General features: G+C 46.2%; 1 protein-coding gene across 1 annotated transcript; it reads left to right on the forward strand.

The window, feature by feature from the left end:
* Nucleotides 1-616: 616 nt before the first annotated feature.
* Nucleotides 617-23,613, forward strand: TNFRSF11A (TNF receptor superfamily member 11a; the record flags this gene model as incomplete). The annotated part of the gene is made up of 10 exons (XM_079533423.1): nt 617-676; nt 11,559-11,640; nt 11,913-12,038; nt 12,570-12,713; nt 13,775-13,868; nt 14,225-14,319; nt 15,098-15,205; nt 16,871-16,923; nt 18,577-19,414; nt 23,246-23,613. 10 exons carry the CDS (start codon nt 617-619, stop codon nt 23,611-23,613), a joined length of 1,968 nt encoding a protein of 655 aa, XP_079389549.1.
* Nucleotides 23,614-24,635: the final 1,022 nt, after the last annotated feature.

A 24,635-nucleotide genomic window follows, 5' to 3' on the forward strand; every position in this document is an offset into this window, starting at 1 on the left:
CTCTTTTCACTCCAACAGGTGAGCATGGCAGATGGGGCTGCACGGCATGAAGGCCGGGCGGCTGCGTGAGGGCAGGAGGGTAAGGGATAGCAGAGGCACAGCGGAATCCTGAACTACCACAGAAACATAGAACACCCCGAGTGGAAGAGATCATACGAGTTGAAATCCTGCTGAGAGAGATGTCCTCGTGCCCAGAGGTGTTGCGGAGGACACGGCAGCACCGCCCCAGAGCACAGTGGGCAGCAGGAGGCAGGTGGGCGCCCCGCCGAGAGCCGTGCCCGTGGGCAGGAGCGAGGCCGGGGCACGGTGACTAAAAGGGGGTGGAGAGAGGAAAGGGAGGGACGAGAAGGGGGGGAGGGAGGAGAATAAATAAATAACCAGGGGAAAAAAAAAACCTGCATGTCAAGTCTGAGGAAATGCTGTGGGAACTACAGCCGGGCCCTTTTTTTTTTTTTTTTTTTTTTTTTTTTTTTTTTTTTTTTCGCTCTTCTCTCTTCTCCCCTCGCGTAGCTGAGAGGAAGGGCGGCACGAAGGAGAAGTAGGCAGCCCCATGCGCCGGGCCGCGCCGCCGGGGCGCGGGGGCTGTGCCGGCCGGCGGTAGCGCGGCTCAGGCGCCATGCCGGGCCCGCCGGGCTGGCTGGCGCTGCTCTGCCTGGCCGCCGCGGGACGCCCGCAGGTAAGGGCAGCGCGGGGACGGCGGGACGACTCCCAGCGCCCCGCACCCCGAGCCCGCCTCGGCTCTCTGCCTCTCTCTCTCTCTCTCTCTCTTGTGGTGGCGGTGGTTTCTTTTTCGCAACTCGCGAGCGTCTTTTGCTTCTTGCAAACACACATACTTTCAAACGAAGGCAGGGGATCGGCGGGGAAGGCAGCCCGCTTCTGTTGAGGGGCAGCGTTTGCACGTAGAGCGAAAAAGAAGGCAGGCTCCACCCTGCCGAGCGGATTTACTCCGGGGAGTGTGAGCGCGCTCCTTGGCCCTTGCCGTCGTGAGCCGCGCCGATCGGGCGTGGGCCGTGGCCCAGCTGCTCGCGCGGAGCCCACGGCCCGGGCGGCTGTGCGAGCGCATCGAGCGGCCTCCGCGCCTCCGGGGGAGGGTGGCAGCGAGCGCTGGGTGCCGGCGGGCAGAGCGCTGTCCGCGACGCTCCCCGAAGCACGGGCTGGCTGCCTGTCGTGTGCGGTCGCCGGCATCGCCCCGCTCTCGCGGAGCCTTTCCTGATGCGGCTGAGCCTCCTCAGCGCCGTGCCGAGGAGCTCGTAGAAGGGCTTGGGTTGGACGGGACCCCTGGAGAACATCAGTCCGACCCTCTGCTAAAAGCGGCTCCTTCCTGTAGGTCGCACGGGAAAGCGTCCCAGCGGGTTTTCGGTATCACCGGAGAAAGAGACTCGGCAGCCTGTTCCAGTGCTCTGTCGCCCTCACAGGAATGAAGTTTTTCCTCATGTTTGTGTGCAACTTCCTATGTTCCAGTTCGTGCCCACTGCCTGTCACAGGGCACCGAAAAGAGCCTAACCCCATCCACATGGCTTCTACGTTTTAGCTACTTGTAATCATTGATGAGCTCCCCCCTGAGCCTTCTCTTCTCCAGGCTTAACAGTCCCTGGTCTCTCAGCCTTTCCTCGTTAGGGAGGAGCTCTCACTTTACTTTTTCTAATTAAACTGCTTAAAAGTAATTCCTCTTTCTTCAGGTTATCTCGGGCCTTCTAGGCTAGCAGGTTTTTCATCCTTCCTACACTACAGACGCTTTATTTCTCCCATTAATCACTATTTGGCAGCCATGTGTGCTTCCTTCATGTGAACTTCTACAGTTTCTCTCTCTCATTACTCTTTATTAGGTGCAAGTGTCATTTTAAGTGCCTCCCTCAACTTAGTGCTGTTGTAGTGCTGCGTGAGTCATGGTTGGGCTCCCTGAGAGCAAGGTGCAGCTTCAAGGAAAAGAGATTACGGAGGAAGAAAAAAGCCTCTGTTGTCTGCAGCTTACAATTTAATGTCTGACCACATAGCCCTGAGAGCCTTCCCTCTGGATCTCTGTTCCTAAATATGTTGCCTTGAAACCACACAAGCCTTTTTTTCCCCGCCAAAATATATGTTTCTTTCTGTCCACTCTCACCCCTTAGGCTTCTCTTAAATAGCTGCTTTCCAGGTGTCCTCCATATGTATATGAACAAGCCTGCGTGTTTCAAAAGAGACCTGCCCATCATAGATTTTGCGTGGATTCTCCCACCTCCCATCTGTAACCTCTATCTGCCTATTTTCTGCCTGCTCTTCAGAACTGTGATCAGTGCACTGAGGTGAGCAGACTTCAGTGGTCTTTGTACTTTTGTTCCAGTGACACCTTCTTCCTTCTGGAGCTGTTTTGTTTTGGGGCGCTTGTTCCTTTGGAATCTCCTTGTTGCCTGAAACCTGCTACATTCTAACCTTGGAAATTTAGATTCCTGTGTTTTAGATACCTTGAAGTAGGAGCCAGTAGGTCTGTCAATTCAGTGATTTTCAGAGGATGCAAAACAGGGAACTTATATTTACTTGGGGCAAACATGTGAAGTCTTTTCTCTGCTTTCAACATGTGCTTAGTTTTGAGTCTGTAAGTGCATGGGGTGCATCCTTCCATGGCCAGTTCTTCAAACAAGTAAGCAAGATAATAAGGGATTCCAGGAAATCTGTAGTATTAAGTTTGCATAGAAAAAAAAACATACATTGTTGAAGAGCTGGTTGACTTCAGTACCTTGTCTGCAACAGTGACAGAGCTGACAAGTCCAGAACGTAAATGCAAGGCAGGCCTGGAGAGATGCTGCTCCCAGAAGTCCTCCAGGTTCTCCTTTGGTTGACTGGTCTGAACGGCGGCTTTGTAATCCCCTTACGGGTTGTCATTTCTGATGGAGCCAGTTATGAGAATCAGTGCAGCTGGGCTGAAGTTTGTCTGATGCACTCGTGTTAGTACAGAACCACCAATATGGTGGGTGGTGGTAGGACAGTAAAATCCGCAATGTATTTCCTGTGAGGAATGAGAAACACTTGCAAATGTAAGTTAATGGGTACTCATGGTGCTGCTGAGAAAAGACATCATCGTCATCATTTTCGCCAAAGAGGAAGCAGGAACAGAGAATTCGTGACTTGCTGTAGGTCACACACCGAGCGTGGAGCAGAACTGCTGGGAGCAGAGCTCACCCTCCTTGTCTTGTGCTTCAGCCACAAGATGATCTTTTCCGAGTGATGCATCCTGGGCAGCTGTCAGAGCACACAGCATTAGGCTTTATGAGACACAGTCTGCATTTACAGTGTGCATTTAGAATGTGCATTTACAAATACGCAGTAACCCAGCTGCCTGATGTAACATCAACTCTTCTTATTCTCTTGTTAGCAATGGGATTCCTCCACTGCTTCGTAGTCTTTGCTTTACAGGGAACATTTAGAAGTCTTCATAATCTAGAAAAGTTTTGGCCAACATCTGTCTGTTAACTAAAATGCACTCTAAGGTGAAAGGGGAAAAAAATAGATAATAAAAGTGTCCATGCTGTGTTAGATCATGGGTCCTCCCAGTTCGTGTTCCTGCTTTGATTGGGACCAAAGGAATCACTCGATAGAGCAGAACTTCTGTAACAGCTCATCTGAAGCCTTGGGTTTGTTCTGGAGTTAACAGTGTAAAAATTACTGTAGTTTATTTGTCCAAATGCCCTTGCAGGAAAGGCACCTGAGAACTTTTTATTGCTTTAAAGTTTCTGCTGGATTATATGAAAAACATTTTACAGCACCGCGTGTAAGAGGAATAACGCATTGCATATAAAACCAAACCAAAACATGGTTTAAGAAACTGGTGTTGCTTCTCTTTTCATGTTAAGCATCATCTTCCTGATGTAATTTCTACTTTCCCACAGACAGGACCAAAACAAACCTTCACCACATTCCACAAGTCAGTAGAACTCAGAGCCTATCAGCTGTCTGTAGCAATACTAACCCTTGTCGTTTACGGCACAGAAAGTCACAGAAACCTCAGAGCATTCTCCTCTGGCATTTATGCCTTAGCACTGCTCAGAGCAGTCTTTGCATGTGCCTGTCTGTCCCTCTGAATTGAAATGCTGAAAGCCCTGCTGTAGGAGGGACACGTGTAGATGCAGTGAAGGGGTGACACGTGCTGTCCTGCTGCTCCCTGCCCACTTCCCCTCTGTGTGACCAGGGCTCCTGGTGGCATTTGCAGTGGACCAAGCCAGCAGGGTTCCCTGTCTGTATTCCAAAGAAATAAATAAAGTAATTCTCATAACAGCAGAATCCAGTGAGATGGTAGGTGCTCCATCCCTGGAGACACTCAAGGCCAGGCTGGACAGGACTCTGAGCAATCTGATCTTACTGTAAGTGTCCCTGTTCGTTGCAGGGGAGTTGGACTAGACAGCTTGTAAGGGTTCTTCCAACCCAAATGAGTCTGATTAGCTTACAGGAGGTGGGCAGCAGGGAGAAGAGGGAAGCTGGGCTGTATGGTTCTTTGAGTCCTCAGCTGCAGCTGTGTTCTTGCAAAGGCTGCCCTTTCCTTTCCCTGGAAGCTTGGCATGCCATCCCATCAGTTGTGGGCTTCTGCTGCAGCTGCTCTGAGACTGGCTCGTTATTACTGATGGAAAGCACAAAGGCAAACATTTGTGTGTTATAGATGCAATATAAAAATTAAGTTCTGTTTAACCAGGTTGCACTATGGACTTGGGTAGGCCTCTGTCTGTGTAATGCAATAGTCTGCCTGCAAGAACTTGCCCTGTTTTATGACTTAGTCTTTAAACACAGCCCAAAGTTCACACAGATGTGGGATGGAGCAACTTGAAAGCTGCAGGGTGAGCTGCAAGGGTGGCCCTGGCTACATGTCAGGGCTCCAGGGAAGTGTGGGTGTCCTGGTGGGTCACTGCACATTTGTCACCGTGCCGAGGCATCGTGCCTGTGACGTGGTGTCTTAATGGTGGTGGGCACCGTGCTGGGCTCAGCCCCACTCCACGGGGCTGTGCTAGCTGGTGCTAAGCACTCCAGAACACTCTGGTTTCTGTCCTATGCCTGCACACCTACCTCAGCTGCTCTGCATTTCTCCCTTTAGTTACCTTTCTGTTTGTCTGTGCCGGCTATGAGTTCTCTGGGCGGAGGATTTGGCTTTCTTCTCTGTTTGTACAGCGCTTAGGATGTCATGGCTGCAAACACAGCTGAAGACTCATTAATCACAGCAGGTTAGGGCCCTGTCCTCTTCTCACCAAAGTCACATGGAGGCCTGCTGGGAAGGAAGCAGATACATCCTGTAGCCCACAGCCACCATGCCATTCCTAACCCTCACTCTTGTTCCCCACCCCAATGGCAGGGACCAGGAGAGGCTGTGCGTGGTGGGAGAGCCAAGCTGGTTTAATCCACCCTGCAAGAGCCAATTAGCTGGGGAGGGGTAAAAAAAAAAAAAAAAAAAAAAAAAAAAAGTGAGGTCATTCACCCTGACCGCTTTGTGGCTACTCCAAAAGAAAAAGAAGTGTATAGGAGCTGTTCAAGAATGACAAAGAACAACATTTGTGACTGCAGATTGGTGCAGAGTATATTTAGTCAGTGGTCAAAATGGAGGGAAAAGAAAAAGTCTCACATGGAAAAAAAAATACTGTGAAGTTTTGTTAGGCAACCTATTAATCTGGAGTACAGATAGGGAAAAATGTGCCACTAGGTTCGTATGAAGGCTTAAAAATTGCTTATGTAGCACACAGGGGAGTCTATTTTGAGCCTGTTATTTTGCTGCACCAAATAGTTTTGCCTTACGAGCATCGTGTTCTCTGTAACTTTTCATTGCTCGGCAGCAAGAACAATGAGATGATTCCATGAATCTGTTCTCACAGGAAGAAAAAAGCTCTCCCCTGCTATAATACTGCATGTAGTAAAGCAGGCTCATCATGGAAATCAGCCAAAGCCCCATCAAGTCGGGGAGGGGTATTCCTGCTGACTTGGCTGAACCCCGGCACAGTTGGTTCCTCATGGTGACACTAAAAGAGTAAATTAACCATTTCTCAGCCCAATCCTGCGTCCCTTCGCAAAAGCAGTGATTCCTTCTCGATGAAGGCAGTGCAGACAGACCCTGGAAATCTCTCGTGGTTATTTCTGCATTGAGATTCAACTTCAGTGATGAAGCATGGACAAGTAATCTTCTGAAGCACTCCCTGTAAATGTGTCTCTAGTGCCTTGTAATGATTCTAATTGGAAGTGTCAATGGGTGAAAGGTTACTCACAGCAGTGGCTGACGCTGTGCCTGGAGGGCTGGGACTGTTGAGCTCTCCTTGTAAGCGGTGCTGTTGCACCTGTTTCATTTAGGAGGGAGACCTTGCAACTTTCCTCACAAGCACAGCTATGTAGTAGCTTTGGTTATGTCCTTACTCTGTTGTTCTTATTCCTGCTTGTTAGGGACTGTTGTGTTGCTACCAAACCTCTCTGTTAAATATTTTGGTTTGGTTGGCTTTTGGGTTTCTGCTCTCTGATTCATCTTTAAAGCATCCTACCTAGTAGCTGTCAGTCTTTGAGTGACTGTGGCAGCGAGGACCAGCAGGCTGATGCATTCAGGATGCCACGTGTTGGCAGACGCATGTCACAGTACACAGGTCCAAGCCTGGAGCTTGTTGTGTGGAGATGACTTTGCATCTGCTGGGCATGTGATGGCGAGTTTTCAGCCTGCAAAAGAAAGCTGCACGATGGACGTGCTCAGTTGGCTGCATTCAGCCCCGCCATCTATCTTCTCAGCCATCTCCCAACTGCTATCCCTGCGGTCTCAGCATGCTGCTGCCAGCATGGTCTGTGTGACACTTCTTTGCGTGGTGTACCCTCTGCAAGCAGCACTGACTGCTGCTCCTTCCCCTCTGTGGAGCATGACCTGTTGCTCAGATGCTTGCTTTTACCACATGTTAAAACCAAAAGGCAATGGTAATAGTCAGGATTGAGCTTTGACCACTGCTTATCCACTTTCTGGCTGCAAGTTACATTTTTCTCTTAATCTCTTTATTATCTATTTTATTCTTCATGTTCCTTCTGGCCTCTTTAGGTATTCAGGCTCTAGCAGGGTTTCAAGGACCTATTTTTAAGATTGGAATAATATTTAGTCGGTAGCCGTTGCCATTTCCCGGCTATATTTTACCACGTGATGGTAGTTTTGTGATGTGGTTTACTGGTCACTGGAAAGTTGACATCACCAAAAGCATTTCATTCACAATCTGAAATTTTTGTGTTGAATTACAGACCTGCAAGTGAATAACTGGAATTGTGTGGTGGTGACTTGCGTGCTGTTCTAATTTAATTTTTTGTATCAGCAGTGAAGCCAGTCCCTGCTGAAGACCAAGGTGCCAAGGCTGCAGGGTCTACTTCAGATTACCTGAGAAACTGTTGGTCAGAGCTCAGCCCTATTGACAAGGGTAAATAAAGCCCAAGCCAAGGAGCCGTAGAAATATTGTAGCAGTACATTAAGTATGGCTAAGAATCTCAAAAGCAAGTAGTATGGGTATGTTCAGGGCCCAGAGTTCAACTAACAAGTGGCGTGCAAGGCCAGAGCCACCTGAGTTTGCTCTCCCATAGGTAGTTTGGGTTGGCAGCACTAAATGGAGAAAGAATGTGCTTTGCTCAGTGAAATGATGGGAGATATCTTGAATGCTCTCCAGAAAAAACCACACTGAGCACAAAGGTGTCACCTTGAGGTAGGTAGGCTTTGGCGTGTCCCTTTACATCTCAGCTTTTCTAAACTAAGATTATCGCTAATGAGCAGTCCCCATTAAGGCCTCAGGTTCTTGTTCAGAAATGACATGGGAAAAAGGCTGTGGAAACCCCCGAGCTTGTTCTTCCAGATTTTTTCTTTTAAAAGAAAGAGGCCCGTGCAACTTTATCTTCTCCGAAATGTCCATCTGAATATTCATCTGAGTGAGAAAGTAATTTTAGCATCCATGACACACAGCTTCTGCTGTCACCCGATTGCTCAACAGCACCGAGAATAAATATTTCCGTAAGCCCGAGGACAGGAATCTGAATGCTTCTGGTTCCCCTTTCAGAAGCACCTGTGTGTGTGTTTTTTCAAGGCCCAAGTAACATGGTTGTGCTTTGCAGCTGACTCATTGAAGTTCTCCGACCCTACGAGCACAAGCACACTCTTGCTTAGCGTTCTTTTCAACAAATGGGAGGAAAAAAGGGCTTGGCACTAAAGCACAGTCCTCCTGCAAACCTTGACAGGAGCATGCATGTTTCTCCAAGGAAGTCAGTGGTGCTACTCATGTGCTTGAAGGTAAGCAGGTGTTGGCATGCTTTACCAAACAGCCTTTGACAATCCACTGAGCCCAGAGGATATGCGTTGTTTTTTTTTCTCTGGATTCTTCTCCTGTTGGGTATTCTTGTCTTATTCTTCTGAGGAAGTGTTTATCACGGCTGAGGAGGGAAAGGACCACCAGTGTTCTTCCAGTTCAGCCCCTGTTCTAGCAGGACCCTCTACTGCAGGCTGCCCAAAACCAATTGAAAGAAGAACAACTAACTTTATTCAGGAATTGGTACAAATATGTGTGCTTTGCACACATTTTAAGTGACAAATTAAATGTGCAGAAGATACCTAGGCCATTTTAAAACTTTCATTCGCATCTTGTGGTGGTATTTACTGCAAACATTTACCAATAGTGAGACTTAAACAAATAACCAGCTTGGGTTTTCTTTGTTCTGTGTGATTACTTCAGATGAGGTTGGCATCTTTGCTTTCACCGAGGCCCCTTATTTAAAGAGAAGAGCTCCACGATGTCAAAATCACCATTGCCTGGACAAGCTTAAGACTTTGGAGACTTGTTTCTCTTTCCTGCTTCGCCACTAATTTCCTGTCACCTTTTGAAACTAGCTGGCCTCTGGGCCGGAGTTCCTCCTCTGTGAAATGAATTGCACTTCCTTGTCTCAGATGGACGCTGTGGCTGGGAATGCGTTGGTGCTGGTGGAGCATCAGCCCATCGTGCTGCTGGCAGCACATGTGCTTAGTATTGGATTCTTGCACCCTCCAGAAAGCTGATGTCCTGTTTGACAGTGCTCTGCAGTCCTCTGGCAGATGATTGGACAAGGAACAACCAAACTTCAATGGGGCCCTGTTAAGAAAAGGCTCCAAGATCACTGGATCTACCCAAAGAAAATGTGAAGGTTCTGTTGTTTCCATTCCCATCTTCTCCATGCTCTTCTTTCACACTCAGCAGGTCCAGCCAGTCTTTCACCTTTGTGAGCTCAGAAGGGAGTTAACAAATGGACACTGATAGCTTTGTCTTTATTTCATTGAGATAAATAAAAGAAGGAATAGTGCAGCTTTGTAAATGCATTGCCTTGTCTCAAAAGGGGAAGGACGCTGTCGCAGAGGATAATGCTCATTGACACAGAGCATAGATTTACGCAGCTGCAGCTGGGAGTATTTTGCAATAATTGCCCTCTTCATGCTACAAAGCAGGAAGGTCCAAAGCAGTTTACAAAAGGTAGTGAGCAATTAGCATATGCTCCTGGCCTCTGCGCAGGGAGGTTGCTTGTTCTTTTCAGGATGAGTGTTGGTTCTCATAAATTATTCCAAGCCCGTCTGCTGAATGTCCTTCAGCAGATTTGCATATCCTTCCTTAAATGGGACAACTTTGCCCTGGTTTGACACTTCAGTTTTTAGCCTTTTCTTCTAAAGAGGAACTTTCAAACTGGGGCAAACAAGGAAGAAAAGAACGTTCTGTTGATAAAGCAAGTGGCTGGATCCATCCTTGGTCTCACTGCTTTTCTTGGCACTTCAGACTCCTGGGAATAGGAATCGATTGCTCAAGATCTTCTCTCTGCTGCTCAGGGAAGCAGCATAGTGTGAGCCCCATTCTGTCGAGCTTGTTTTTAGCTCCTTGCATTACTGGAGCATTTCAAGAGAGTCTCCAATGGTGCTGAGCAGCATCTCCATTCAGCTGCCAGCCTGGCCAGCTTTCTGTTCATAGATCACCTGTTGCTTCACCAGCACTGGTTGTTGTCCTGGTAACTGGGAAGATGAACAAGGTGGCTGTCAGGAATAAAGCAGAATGAAAGCTTTTGAGAGTATGTAAGTGCTTATTTATGTTATGGTAGGTGATGCTTTTGTGTGTGGTGCTGTGCAAACATGAAATGCAATCTTTGTTCCAGAAAATGTATGATCTGATCAAAAAGCAAGATACTGCTAATAAGTGAGAAGAAAGAGGCAAGGAAGCAATAAGACAAAAGAAGTGTCCTTGTAAGATTGAACTCTTAATTTCACATGGGATCATTGTAGTGATAAAAAATGGCTATAAGATGTTAATAAGCTGTAAAAGTATGAAAACTGAAAAGCTCTGGCTTGAGGTACTTACTCTGTTTCAGGCACAGTTTTGGTAAATGCAAGTCATGCACCAGCTTATGGCTCAAACTCCAAGCCAGGAGGTGGTGTTTTAAAGAAAAAAAGTCATCTTCTTTCATCAGTTTTAAGTCACAAGACCTGTCCCAGCATTAGAAGATCAAGATGCTTGGAGAAAAATAGTTTATATTCAAGATATTACAGTTGATGCGATTAGAAAAGGAAGAAAGAGGAGAGGAAAAGACACGGAGGAAACCAGGGGAGAACAATAAGTAGTGGAATAGAAACAATTATCAGCAGGCACAGTACTTTTATGCACTATTAGACAGCCAAATCACTTGCTGAGCAGCAGCAGAAGTCCTGGTGCAGCTTTCTCCAAGTAAAAAATTGAGTAAATGAGATTTTAATAGCGGCATTCAACCATAATGAGTTATTTCTTGCTGTGATCTGGTTTGGAGTCATTTTACCAATTGGAGGATCGCCAGCTGGATGTGAGGTGTTGAAGTTGCCTGGAGCACCAGTGCCAGGAGACTCCCAAAGCAAGGGCCTCATGTGTAGCACTTCCACCTGGTTTGTTTGGGATGGGTTGTGTTGGATTTTTTGGATTTGGAGAAGAAAGAAGGCTGTTGGCTTAGTTTGTATCGCCTTGGTGGTGGCTGCCTCAATTAAATGAGGTCACCTCTGCAGAACACCTTGGGAGCCATAAAAAGCTGCAGAATTAAGGTCTGGCATTTTCTGGGACTAGCCAGGAGTGTTGTGTGTTCTGGTGGGAAGCCGGGAACTTCTTGAACTTCTTCTTTTCAAAGGATGTAAATAATTCACCGTATTTGTTTGCCACATGCCATATTTCAAAACTGTCAGTGACCCAGGTCTTGATCTGGGGTCGTATACGTGGCAGGGACTATAGAATTATGTCAACACCTTTTTTTGTTTGTTTGTTACAATTGTCTTGAAGTCATAGGTTCGAAATAATTGAGTATTGTAAAAAAAAAAAAAAAAAAAAAAAGGTTAAATAGCATGCCAAAAGTTTGTGACAATTGCAGATTGTGGTATGATTGATTTATCACCTGGCTGTATTCCATGTTGTTGTCTACAAAGAACCTTTGAAGTCATAAATGTTTAATGCTTTACTGCTGGGCTACAAAATGCTACACTGGAGAAATTTTTTGCTTCTCTCTCTCAGCACTGTGATGAGATAGGTGTGAAGCTTTCCGGGTATATTGGGTCTCATGCCCTCTCTGTCTTTTCTCCTCTCCAGTTGTCACTACAAAGCACTCTGCCATGTGACAGTGAACGACACTATGAATACTCTGGACGGTGCTGCAAGAAATGTGAGCCAGGTATGTGAGTGCTGGGCTGTACTGCCTCACTAATTGAAAAGCTCCTTAGAAACAGCTCTGGAGGTCAGTAAGGCGACTTGCTCTCGTGAGCTTCACAGATGTCTCAGTGCCACTCTGGTTCCTCACCTGAGTGAGGAAATGAGTGGAGCAAGAGGAAGAAATGGTTGTCCCCAGTAGCACAGCAGTGTTAGCCTATCTCATTTTCCCTCAGAGTGCTCAGAGAAATGCTGTGGAGCTTGGAAATTATCTGCTTGTCCTTCTCTCCTTCACAGGAAAGTATATGTCTGCTAAATGCACTGAGTCTTCTGACAGTGTGTGCCAGCCATGTGGCCCCAATGAGTATATGGATGTCTGGAACGAAGAAGACAAATGCTTGCTACATAAAATATGTGATCAGGGTGAGCTGTTCATACTGGAGAATTTTTTAATCCAAATTAGTGAAGCATGAGATGGGCAAGTGGATCTAGGGAATATCCTCCTTTTGGGTGCGTGGCAGTGAGTGCTGAGCTTGCACAAAAGAACCTGGTGGATGGGGAAGTCCCCAGATACCAGAGGGTTTTGATTCTATGCACTGCTGAACACTGCAAATATGGTCTTCGTGATGCTGAAAAGATTATCTTCAGTCAGGCCATTCACTCCCTGTGAGTTGGATCTTAATGTCCTTCTGCCCAGCATATTTTGCACTCACTTCTGCCCTTGTCTCACTCTTGCAAAAGCTCTATTTATTTTCTACAGGAGCTACAAGGAAAAGTATTGCTCAGGAGCCCAATCAGTGAGGCTGATCAATGGCCTCCCACGCTTCTTGAAAGATTCCTCTAACATGAGTGGTTTCACCTCTGGCATTCGAGCAAAGCAAATAGGTAGAACAGGATGTAAACTCAAGGCTTGTTATCAGAGAGATATTTACTGCCATCTGCTTTCTCTTCTAGGGAAGGCTTTGAAAGAGGTGAACCCAGGAAACAGCACGTTCCAGCGGCAGTGTGCCTGTACCACAGGTTACCACTGGAATGAGGACTGTGACTGCTGTCAGCGAAACACCATTTGTGCTCAGGGGTTTGGAATTGGGCATCCTGGTGAGATACAGAGAGGGGACATACAAATGAAACATCCAATCTCTGGCCTACACTGTGTGGGTTGTGACATTAAAGAGTAGCTACTGTAGACTCTCAGACCATTACTACTGTGTGTAACTCTCCAGGACTATTTGCATTTGAAAGGCTTCTGCCTTTGTAGTTAAAGTAAAATCTTGAATCAAGTGAGGTTTGCCAGCTTTAACATGGGCATGGCAATAACAGCAAGGTCTTCAGTGCGTTTCTAATGTTTGCTGAGGTGCCTGACTGTGGATCATTAATTTATGCATTGCCCCCAGCTTCAAAGAAGTGATCCACTGGTGGTTGTTGCTGCGGTCAGATTTGAAATCAGTTTTTGTCAAATGGCTTTGTTTTGCCTTTCTATGAGGTTATGAGTTAAACGCAATAAACACCTCTAAGGTAGCGCAAGCGTTCCTTTCCTTAGATGACATGCAATGCAAAAATTTATTACGGACATGCAATTTAGTCCCACATCTGACAGAAAAGCAAAATGCAGGTGTTTTGTGGGTGGATAATGGAGATGGTTAAGTTCAGGGTTGTAATGGACGCTGGGAACAGCTATATCACTGAAAATTCAGCACACAATAGAGCAATAGAGGACGAAATGCTGCATGGGCTTGGAGCAGAGTGGTGGTGTTTTTCCTGCAATCTAGCAAACCGTGATACAGAACTTTGTTCACTGTGGCTTCACAGAAGTGACAACATCAGTTAACGTCACTGCCTGTGTTGTATTGACAAGAGGAAGTAAATGGAAGTGGACTCGTATGAGAGCAGTGTATTATTTTGCAATAACTGGAAATGGTGCCTGATCATTTTTTATTCTGATCGTGCAGGGGAATGTGCTCCTCTCACCTGAGCACTTTTTTCTGCCTATGTGTGACTGTCACTGTTGCTTTATTATAATTTTAGGTCCCTCTATCTTCAGGGAAGCTTTTGGGGTGGGGGTGGAGTGGGAGGATGGGGGAACATAGTCACCTTCCCCTCACTTGGAAAGAACTCACAGAAACTCAGTGGTGATGTTTTTCTTCCTCTGCTACACACAGTGCAACAAGATAAGGACACAGACTGTATGCCATGTCCCAGAGGCTACTTCTCAGAGGTTGCTTCATCCACTGATGAGTGTAAATCCTGGACCAAGTAAGTTACTTTGCCTTCCAAAAAGCCTATTACAGCCACAAGGCAGTGAGAAGCTTGAGCAAACACACTTTTCAGTGGAGTGTCTCTGCTTCTCTGTGGCATTTATAGAGCATGTCGGTTGGCTGGATAGAGATAAGGGCTTTCTCATGTTGGATCTCAAGTCTTTCTGGAGTGGGAGAAAGACAGCTAGGACAGCAACTGCTGAGTTGACATAGATGAAGATAAAGAAGGTGTCTGAGCTTCAGGATGGAGAAATGCAAGAGTACTTTACAACAGAAAGTATTACTCTGCAGAAATGTAGGAGCCACAATGAGCTCTGTCTTTGGGATTCTAGCTTCTTTGTCTTTCCTTTTTAGCTGTTCAGCTCTGGGATTGACAGAAATAGTCCCTGGGACTGATAAATCGGATGCAGTTTGTACAAAGCAGAAGATGGCTGAGCAACCAGAATATGGTATGTGTCCTCATAGGGCTTATCTATTAGAAAGTACAGGGAGGAGGAATATATGTTCACTAGGGTTTTTGGCTGGCTTAACTCCTTTCCCACTGTGGATGAGTCAGTGGGAATCAGCTGTAGACCAAGACAGAGCTCTTGTGAAATCTTACCTTTAAAGCCTAGCAGCTCTAGGGCCCATGCCCAGTGCTAAGCAGTGCTTCTCACTTCTCTCTGAAGCTGCATGGTGAGCAGTTGCTATTATACATCCATCATTTTTCCATCACATTTACTGCTCTTTCATTTGTCAGCCTGCCGGTTTCTGCGCACGTTAACAGAAAGGCCATTGACTTCTTGTGTCTCCTGCCTAATGTTCCCTTCTTGCCAGTTGCCCTCTTCTCTATCCTGTGAAGCATGCAGTGATTCTTAGACGAGGACAAAATTTTGCTGGCTGAATTCTGTAGCTTCCACAAGTTATGCATCCCTCTCATCTTGAGACAGAGTAAGCACAGCCCATAGGCTGCTGGTGGATTGCAAGAAAACTTTCAGAGGAGTGTGGCTGAGTCATACCTCCCTCAGACACTAAGTAGTGAGATGGCTCTGTACCATGTACCTTTAATGAGACTGGTTGTCACACAATTCCATAAGTGCTAGAGTGTGGTCCTTATTATAGAAACTGAAAATCGGTTAGGAAGAACAAAACCGCTCTCCTGTGGAAAAGCAAATGACAGGAGCAAGGATTGTCATACTGCTGAGAACAGCAACATGTTGATGGTATGATCTTTCTTATACCTTACAGGAACAAACAAGATCTTGTATGTGTTGATTGTCATCTTGTTTTTTGTGGCACTAATTGGCATTGTCATCTTCATCGTATACTACAAGAATAAGGGGAAGAAGCTGACAGGTACATAATAGCTAATGTTATGTGTGAATGTGACAGCTACGTGTCTATTTGTGCACTCTGTTTTCACAGGTACCCACCAAGATATGAAACTCAGGAACTTTTTTTGAATTCCTGTCCATATGGATGTCTTGACTAGCACAAAGCTGGGCCTGAAAATCTTTCCTATAGGCAGGAGTATGTTATACCTATGCATAATGCATCTTGCTCAGCATCTTCCTGCAGCCAGCTGTGCCAGGGAGATGAGTGCCTTGAGACTGGGTGTAGCCACAACATGTATGATGGAGGGGTGGGGGAGGGTTGTGTATCAGCATGGTAACTTCGCACTGCCTGGCACAGAAGAGGAAAGCAGGGGGAGAGTAACATAAATAGTAAATATATATATACAATCTAGCAAAGATACACTGGATAACATTGGATTTTTGAGTATATTGTGAATAGGACAGAAAAATTTCCTGCAGTAACTCGAATCCGTGTTAAGATGTGGGTCTTCACAGTTAAGAACATAGTCTTAGTGTTCTTTTCATTTTTTATTTTCTTCCCCTAAACATGGAAAGCATTTCCTGCCGTATTTTTCCCTCGATCTCCTTTCCTAAGCCCCAGAAATCTATGAAATGTTTTGGGAGCAGTGGAAGGGAAGGCAGCAACCCTTGTAAGGTATTTTTCAGCCCATGTTTTAGAAATATGCTGCCTCTACCACACTAAACATGGGTTGTGCTAAATCTGGAATTCCTGGGATGGGCTGAAGGAAATGGTGACTCTCCTTGCAAAGCAAATACTTATGATGCACAGCAGGTTAGGGGAGAGTGCTCTTTACTTAACATTCCTATTGACCTGGTGCTCTGCAGTGACAGTCCTTCATTGCCTTTGCACAGTAGATCCTTCTAATTAGAGTACCAGAGACTTGCAGGCTCAAGAAGAAACTCTTCCCGAGTCTGCCTTTGGGGACTGATTATAAACGTGCAGACCTGACATCAGAGGTACAGAGTCATTGCTGGGAAGTGACAGGGGCTAAGTGACTTATCTATCTTCAGATATACAAAAACCAGTGCAAGCTTAAAGCAAAACTTAAGCCCTGCACAATCTCCTGAAAGCATAAATAGCAAGAAGAATTGCTGTCTCTATAAAACAGCTTTAAAGCATTATTCGACTTGAAGGTTTTCCATGGGAGATACTTCGATAAACTGTGTTTCCTAATTAAGTACATCTCTGTTACGTGGAATGCTATACTTGAGACTGCCATCCCGTGGTTTCAGTGGCTTACCCTCTTCTCTCCAGTCTCCTCACTCCTGTCTGGGAATGGTCTTTGTGCCATCCATGTGACTTCTCTTGAAATAGACTGCACTGTTCTAAGTGGGTCGGTATCGGGCCAGTCATAGTGTGGTGACATATGACAAGGAAAGAAACCCCATTTGATGTGGAACACAGTTTAACGTGATCTATCTTAGGAGCTTGGAAACATTTGTTCCACAGAAATACATCCCTGTTCCAGTTAGAATGAATCCTCAGACAGCCTGATGCTGGGACACTTGAACAGTCAGTAAAAACAGTCTTGCTGGTTTTCATTTACTATAATATTATGGGTCGTGAATGACTGTGGGTGTTTAGGTCTGTGGCTAGTTTCAGTGCCTGCTCTGTGTTACAGCTACTCTTTCGTTTTCCCTACAGCAGATCTACAGAATTGGGCTAACGAGGTGTGCAGCCAAATGAAAGGAACAAAGGTAAAGTCAGGGGCACTAAGATTTTCCCTCTGTTTTATGGTTTCCTCAAAACATTCCTGACACCCCTCCTTACTTTAGACTTCATATTAGTGTTTGGCTAGAAAACAAATTTGGAGTTTCTCAGAAGCCACTTACAGCTTTGGCTTTTTTAGTCTGTTTTTCTGTAAATGTGAGGCTTATGAAATCAAGATTCTCAAATAGCTTCTGAACCTGCTCTTTGGTTTCAGCCAGCTTTAACAGTGGTAACAGTCTCTGTGATGATTAAATATTCGTTAGAAGAGAAAGTTGAACGTAAGCCCATGCTACTGAACACCTGAGACTCTCACCTAAGAGAGAGCCGTTCTGAATTCTAAGGCTGGGAAAAACTAAACGTGAGTTGCATGCTTTTACATACCAGAGTCCTCATGGGAGAGAGACCTGGATTTAGTGCGACACCAGGAATGCTGAACATTCAAGGAACTAAGAACAGAGCCATCAGCTAAAGGAAATGGCCACAAGCCCCTTTAATTCTGTCAGTCACTGAAAAACCTCGTGTGTGAAGAGCGTATGACCTTCCTAAGGGTTTTGCTCTGAAACAGCCTCAGATGCCCTTGCTTGAAACTCTTGGTTGGGAGCAAAGATTCGCATGCGTGTGCACTGTGTGATTGACATCAGGGACGCGGACTGAGGTCCCCTAGCTCCCACGTGCATGCTCTTCCATTGCCCCACCTGCCAGTCTAAGAGCTCTGTCTAGCTTAGATGTGGTAACACTCAAGTCCTGTTGCTACAAAAAAGAAAACAAACCCAGCAGCTTTTTGAGCAGGCAGTTCCTCTTTTGTCTCATAAATGTTCTTGCAATGTCCTGCACTGGCAGCTGCTCAGATCCTCTGGGACAGAAGAGTGAATCAACAGCAATTAGTGGCTGGCAGCATTTACTTTGTGTCCTCCACTGTGGAGGAAGGGAACAGATGCTAGAAATGAAAGGTAGCGGTTCCCAAATACCCATCATTATGCATGACTGGCAGGAACTGAAGGGAACCCTTGAAGTATTTCCCAAATCTTTATTTTTTATGGAGCTTCAACCAAAAATATAACTTAACTGTAGAACTATTGGCAAAATGATGTCACAGGCATTTGCAATTGTTGTCTTAAAGTATTCGAGGTTAAAGCAACCTTGTCTGTTTGACTTCTGTTTTTCTAGCACGTCTCTGAATCAATCCAATATTTGAATCAGTTATTACTACTATTACTATTTTATGGTTACTAATAAAGATTTTGCTCACAGTGAGGTCTTCACAGATCAACAGCCCTTCAAAGACGTAGATTATTCAGAGGAGTTACAAACCTTTTAAGCAGTTAGGTAGGTCTAACCGGTGTCCCCAAGAAACAGCAGAATCCAGCAGCCCTTCTAGATTTATTAACTCTCAGGTGCTCTGTTGACTGGTTGGACTTGATGATCGTGAAGGTCTTTTTCAACTGAGATGATTCTGTGATGCTTGAGAGCTGGCCAACTCTATTATCCGAGATTATGTTTTATCGAATCCAGCAATGCCACTCAATCCCACCAGCTCCACGCTGAGGAAGCGTTAAGGCATGCCTACTTCTTCTTCGTTCAGAAAACAACCTTCAACCAGTTCCTTTATTAAATACAGTTTTATTTCAACTTTCTTTCAGGAGCCATCCAGAGATGCCTACGTTACTGTAAATATAACGAACACCACCGTCCCGCGGCTCTCCGAAGACATGCATCTCCTGGGCCCTGCTGGCTCCCCTGCCCCCGGGAGCTCGCCCTGTGCTCAGTCCACATGCAGGCACGGCAGCCCAGGCACGGCACTCTGCAGGGCTGGGGGAACCTTCCAGGAGATCTCCGTGGGGACTGAGACCGATGATGACCATTTCTCCCCCGTTCCCACGGAAGATGAATATATGGATAAAGATCTCAATACTGCCGATTATTTACCTTTACTGAGTCAGCCTGACAGTAAAACTTTGTCACTGTTTTCAGAACCGGTGGAGATAGGGGAGAACGATAGCTTAAATCAGTGCTTTTCAGGGATCGGGAGCACAGAGGATGTGTCCATCCCTCGGGGCTCTGACCCTTCCTCTGGTGCAGATGGTGTACATGCCACCATGGACAAATACCTCCAGAAATCTTGCCAGCATTCCCATGGTTGCCCAAAGGAAATTGACAGCAAAGACACAGATCGTTTCGCAATGAACCGTGACTCAGAGAAGATCTGTGTGAGGTGTGGCATTTCATACAAGGAGACTCCCAGAAAGGGGAGCAGACCCTGCTGTGCTGCAGTTGTTGGTGCCTCCACCTCCCCAGAAACTGGATGCTACGCACAGTGCACCTGTGGCTTGAATTTTCTCTCTGCTGGTCAGAGCCCTCTAGCAAGTGACCATGGTATGGAAGATGTGTCTTCTGATGGTACCAACACAAAGTACCAGAACACACACAGAAGCACTTCAGGGACAAACAGCAGCACTTCAGACCTCCCTCCAGCATCCGGTAAGTCCATGGGATTGGCCTGTACATAGTTGTGTAGGGTTAACTTCAGTGCTAATTTGGTGTTGTTCAGAAGGTCTGATGTGGGAGAAGGGAAAAATGAAATGGTGCTTTTTCACTTAGTTGCCCTGAAGCTAATCTGAAAGACAGAAGTGAAATAGGATGGCCATTTGGTTTACAGTGAATTTCACATGTAGCGTGAGCACTATGAGGGATCTCTGTAGGGGACTAAGAAAGAGGAGAGAATAGTGACCAAAAGGCTGAAGTGAGAAGAGATGCACAACTCTGAAGGGCATGTTTTCATTCTGCAGCCTGCATGTGCATTTTTGCCCTTGCCATTAGGTTGCAGTCCAGTTACAGTCACGTGGTAGTCCATGGAACCAGCCGCAGCTGTAACCTGCTGGTCATGGTTGGGTCTGAGAGACAATGATCAATATTTTGCTTTTAGCTCTTTCTCTTTGTTTTAAATTGCTAATGTATGCAATTTATATTTATACATATATAATATATAAACAAAAGTAGGTGAATTTTGTGATTCACTTAAAAATAATTTCATATAGACATTTTTTCTCTAAATATTAGCACTCGGTCTCTAAACAACTTTGAAACACCGATGTCTCCACTTTTCTAATTGACTCCTAAGTTACTGGTTCAGGGAATATAGCAAAATAGTTGAAATGAAAGCAGGGATGAAAACCACCAAAGAAGGCAAGTTATGAGCCTTTTCTGGACGAAGCTTACGTCGCTTTTCTTCATTATTAAAAGCCTGCAATCTTTTTGTCGTATCTTATTAGCCATTCAAGATGATAATCTCCTGAAGACGGATGCTCTGTTTTTATTTGCCTGTGCACTGCCAAGCATAATGGGACCTTAGTTTTGTCTGGGACATCTGAGTGTTACTGTAATACACACAGCGATCATCAGCAGTTGCCCTTCTTTAAAACCACATCATGCCTTAACGTTTCTCATGCAGACATTCTTGTCAATCTGCCAAAGACCAAAAGTGACACTTTGAAGACCCGCAAGTGAAATTTTGAAGGCCCTTCCCTTCTAAACATACAGTGCGGTGCAGGAATCTCGTAATGTGCAGTGATCTTTCTAAGAGCAGACACTCTTTCTACTGCTTCAGTTTCCTGAAATCTTTAAGCAGTTTCACTGCTTGATGTGTACAAAAGTCAGAAGTAGCAAAGAAAGATGGATTTTATTTCTGTGGAAGGTGACTCTGAGGTACTACTGAAAGTCAAGTCATATCTGGCACTGCAGAAGTACTGCTTTTCTTTCTGAATCGCTCGAGAAGAGGAAGAGAAAATAGTAAGGAACAAGAGGGCAAGCAGGTTTAAGTGCTTGCATATGCTATCTTCACTCTGCACCATAATTCTTTATATATGATTTTCACTGTGTCAGTACCTTTGGCTGTGTACTTGCTATCGTGCTATCTGGTGAAACCTGAGCATAGATGGAGAGTTCCTGGTTCACCCCAACCTTGGCATAACTGCCTGGAGGTGCTGGCTGAGTCGCAGGCAGTGAGAGTGTGGGTTTAGTCAGGATGGAGCTGATGTGCCTTCTGGAGTGGCCTTGTCTGCCTGTAGCATGGTGGGTGCCCTGGTGTGGCACTCTCCAGCTCATTCTGGGGCTGCTGGTGGAGCTGTGGTGGTGTAAAGCATTTTGCTGGGCCTTGTGAAATGCCCAGGTGGAATAAATATGCATACGTAACAAAGCTTCTTCAGGCAGCTACTTTGGATGCAGCTGTGCTAAGGCAGAACTGTATGAAAGTGGGTGGATGAAAAAATGGGAAGAAAAATGATGTGGGTAATTCCATGAACTTTTGGTTTTAGTTTCTTAGTACTCAGAATGACAAGGGAAATTGCAACATCTGCCCCTGATGTGAAATAACCCTGGAAGGACCAAAGCAAACCTCTGGACAGGTGTCATTCAGGCTTCATGGATAGTAGTTGATAGGAGCCTTCAAGCACCTTTTAGATCTCCCTGAGCCTGGAAGCAGTCAGAATGTGGAGCATTGGATCATGGCCATCTCAGACCTTGTGCAGGACTTCAGCATCAGGCATGAGTGGTGGAGGACTTCAGTGACTCATGGCTAGGGATGGCTTTGCAGAGCCTTCACATTCACAGCCCACACCATCCCAGCTCAGCTACAAGAAGCAACATCAGATGGCTCTGAGGAAATTAATCACTTGCATTGTTCCAGTTCCTAGCAGATAATTACCACAAAAATATATCTGTTTTTGTAATTAACATCATCAAGAGATCGAAAGGCTGAAGTGTTGCAGGCAGCAATGCCTTCATTTATCCTCTGAAGGAGTCCTTTATGTGTTATCTGATTGGAAGCACGTTTCTTAGTGCAACCCAGGAAGTTCTTGTGTCTTCTTGCTCTTCTTAATCTTGATCTTAAGGTGTGATCTTAATCACCTAGCTCAGGTGAACTTTTACAGTGCCTTTTTTGAGTGAAAGGCAGTCCATGCAAAGGCAAACAGGTATTGGTGTAGCCCCATGGTGCCTGACACAGTTATGTTGATGGCAAGCAATTAACCTGAACACAGGGGAAGCACCTAGGAGGGAAAAATCCCTGTGGAAAGCACTCAATTGACACCTCGTGTTCATCAGCAATACTTGGAAAGAAAGCAAAGAGCCAGAGGTGTGATGGTTTAGCTGAAATAAATAGGATTGCTTGAGGAGAGCTGTTAGAAAGATGCTCCAGTACTGCCTACGCTTGGTTGGGTATCACATGAGGTCTTCACTCAGCTCTAGTGAAATCCAGTGGTGTATAAACAGCACCTGGCGATGTAAGCAGCACTCTTGGCTGCTGGAGAAACAGCACTTCTCTGGGCTGGGCCATGCTCAGTGCCTCTCATGTCTAGAAACGCATTAAGAAAATGACCAAAATATCCCAAGAGATGCATGATCAATCTGCAAGTTGTGATTAAGTGAAGCTCAGTGGGAAAAAAGCATTTATAAGGAGTGGTGTTCATAGGCTTTGAGAGTTTCTCTTTGGTTTGGTCGGTTTTATTTCATTCTGGGGACGTTTGTTAGTTTGTCATTTAAAGTTTGTTCTTGGATATTTTCTTTCTGTTCTGAGAGAAGTTTGTTAATTCCACAGCCTGGTCCTGCTGTCACTTGAGTCAGTGACCCAGTCCTTGAATTACAGAAAGATTGAATAAATAGTGAAAATTCTCTGACCACAGGGAGACTTGCTGAAACCATAACACTGTTGGGTTGCTGTGTATAGATTGTCTGTTCCCTGTAGCGGGCTGTATCCCAATAAGTCCATGTGGGCACAGGGGGAGTGCTGGGATGTGCCTGTGTGGGAACGCAGACAATGCAAGGTAATCTTACAAGCTCCATTCCGTGTGACTGCAATGGCCTGACATTAAATCTTTCAGCATTTATTGATTAAACCTGCTATTTTGTCTACACGCTAGGAGTGATCACGTACCAAGGGGGAAAACAGGATACTAATAGCTGTTTCCTCACTAACTGGAGGCAGTCTGCGAGTAGCTCATGTGTCCAGAGGCAGTGGGAGGATGAGATTATCACGCTTTCTTGCTTGTGGCAGTGCAGCATGTAGGAACAGCTTTCCCAGATGCCACAGACAGCCCCCCTGAAGCAACAGGCTTCATCCTGAGGAGGCACAAGTGGAAATCGTGAGAAAGCCCCATGGAAGGCATTGATTATGAGAGCATCCCTATGTCACGGGGAAAAAATCATGGAACAAAAGCAAAGCTATCGCAGCGGATTGAACTCACAGTGCTAAACATCCTCCTCATGAGAGAAAATATTAATCATGCCTGTCTTTTTTTCTCCCCCCTCCTTCCTCAGGAAATGTGACTGGAAATAGTAACTCCACATTTATTTCCAGCGGACAAGTAATGAATTTCAAGGGAGACATCATCGTCGTCTACCTTAGCCAGAACTCCCAGGAGGGAGCTGTGGCCTCGGGAGCAGCCGAGGAGAACGTCAGCAGCCCAGTGCAGGAGGAGAACGCCAGCCGCTGCGAGACCTTCGCCGGCAATGCTCAGCACTACAAGGAGAAGTGCGCTGAGCTGCATGCCAACATCCCAGTGGGCAGCGGCGGGACGCGGCACCACACAGCCCCAGTGCCAAGCCTGGCCCGACACAGCGAGGCCTCACCGCCCGTGCAAGAGGAGGGCAGGCTGGGGCACAGCTCGGAGAAGGTGTTGAACTGATGTGAGACACCGTCCCACGAGGGGTCGTCCCCAGATCCCGGTTGCTGGGACAGATTTGTTTCTTCCGAGAGCGCTGCTGGCCCCGGGGTCCTCCAGGAGACTTGGGATTGGGAGGCCAGGCCCTGCGGGCCGCCTGTCTCCTCAACGGGGTGGCAAGTTCTCCATGACTTTCCCAAACAGCAGCGAGGGACAGCTGAGGGAAACTCAGGCTGGGGGACTTGGCGAGAGGGAGGACGTGGATCACCAGTAGTCGTCCCCTCCTGGAGAGGGGCAGCATGCTGGAAGGGGCTCCAGACCAAGGTATTTTTTTTTTACTGGGTGGGAATTGTAGTAGCTCTGTAGGTGATCCCTCTCACTGGGACTTCAGTCATCCTCGATACCTCCCATGAGAGAAGGAAGCAATGGCCACCTCTGCTGTTGAGCTTGGTGCCCACCTGGCAGGGCAGGGATGGAGTAAGTCGCTTCAGCCCTTCTCATCAAAATGTAGCAGGAGCTCCAGTCCTAAACCAGCACAGCAGTCAAGATCCTTGCATGCCCCTTGCTAACTTGTGGGTGTGAGTTGGTATAGCACTGCCTTGGGTTACAGTAACAGGCAAATTAGCACTGATATGCCTTGAAAGTGCATCAGATTAATCCTGAACAAGAAGCATTTTTATAGTTTTGAACCCTGATTCACTGCCACCTTACTGCATCTCCTCAGAGGAACACAAGCCCCTGCAGCTGAAGATGAACAGCTAGCAGGTGAAGGAAGGATCTAGGACAGCTAGCTGCAGACATTTCCCAAGTGACAGGAGAGGGAGGGAGTGCCTGAAGATGGAGTTTGCTGAGGGTCAGGCACATGTTCCTTCATCTGCCACAACAAATTTGTCATTCCCGTTGATCTTTTCATTTATAAGCAGCGCTTTATTTAGGCAGCATGAAGCGATTTCCAGAGCTCAGCCTGTCTGAGCTGAAATCACTGTAACCACTGTCACACTTAGAGCTGTAGGACCAAGGGATTGGATTCAAAGAATAATAGCAAT

This window comes from Tetrao urogallus (assembly GCF_951394365.1).
Source record: "Tetrao urogallus genome assembly, chromosome: 3".
Taxonomy (NCBI): Eukaryota; Metazoa; Chordata; class Aves; order Galliformes; family Phasianidae; genus Tetrao; species Tetrao urogallus.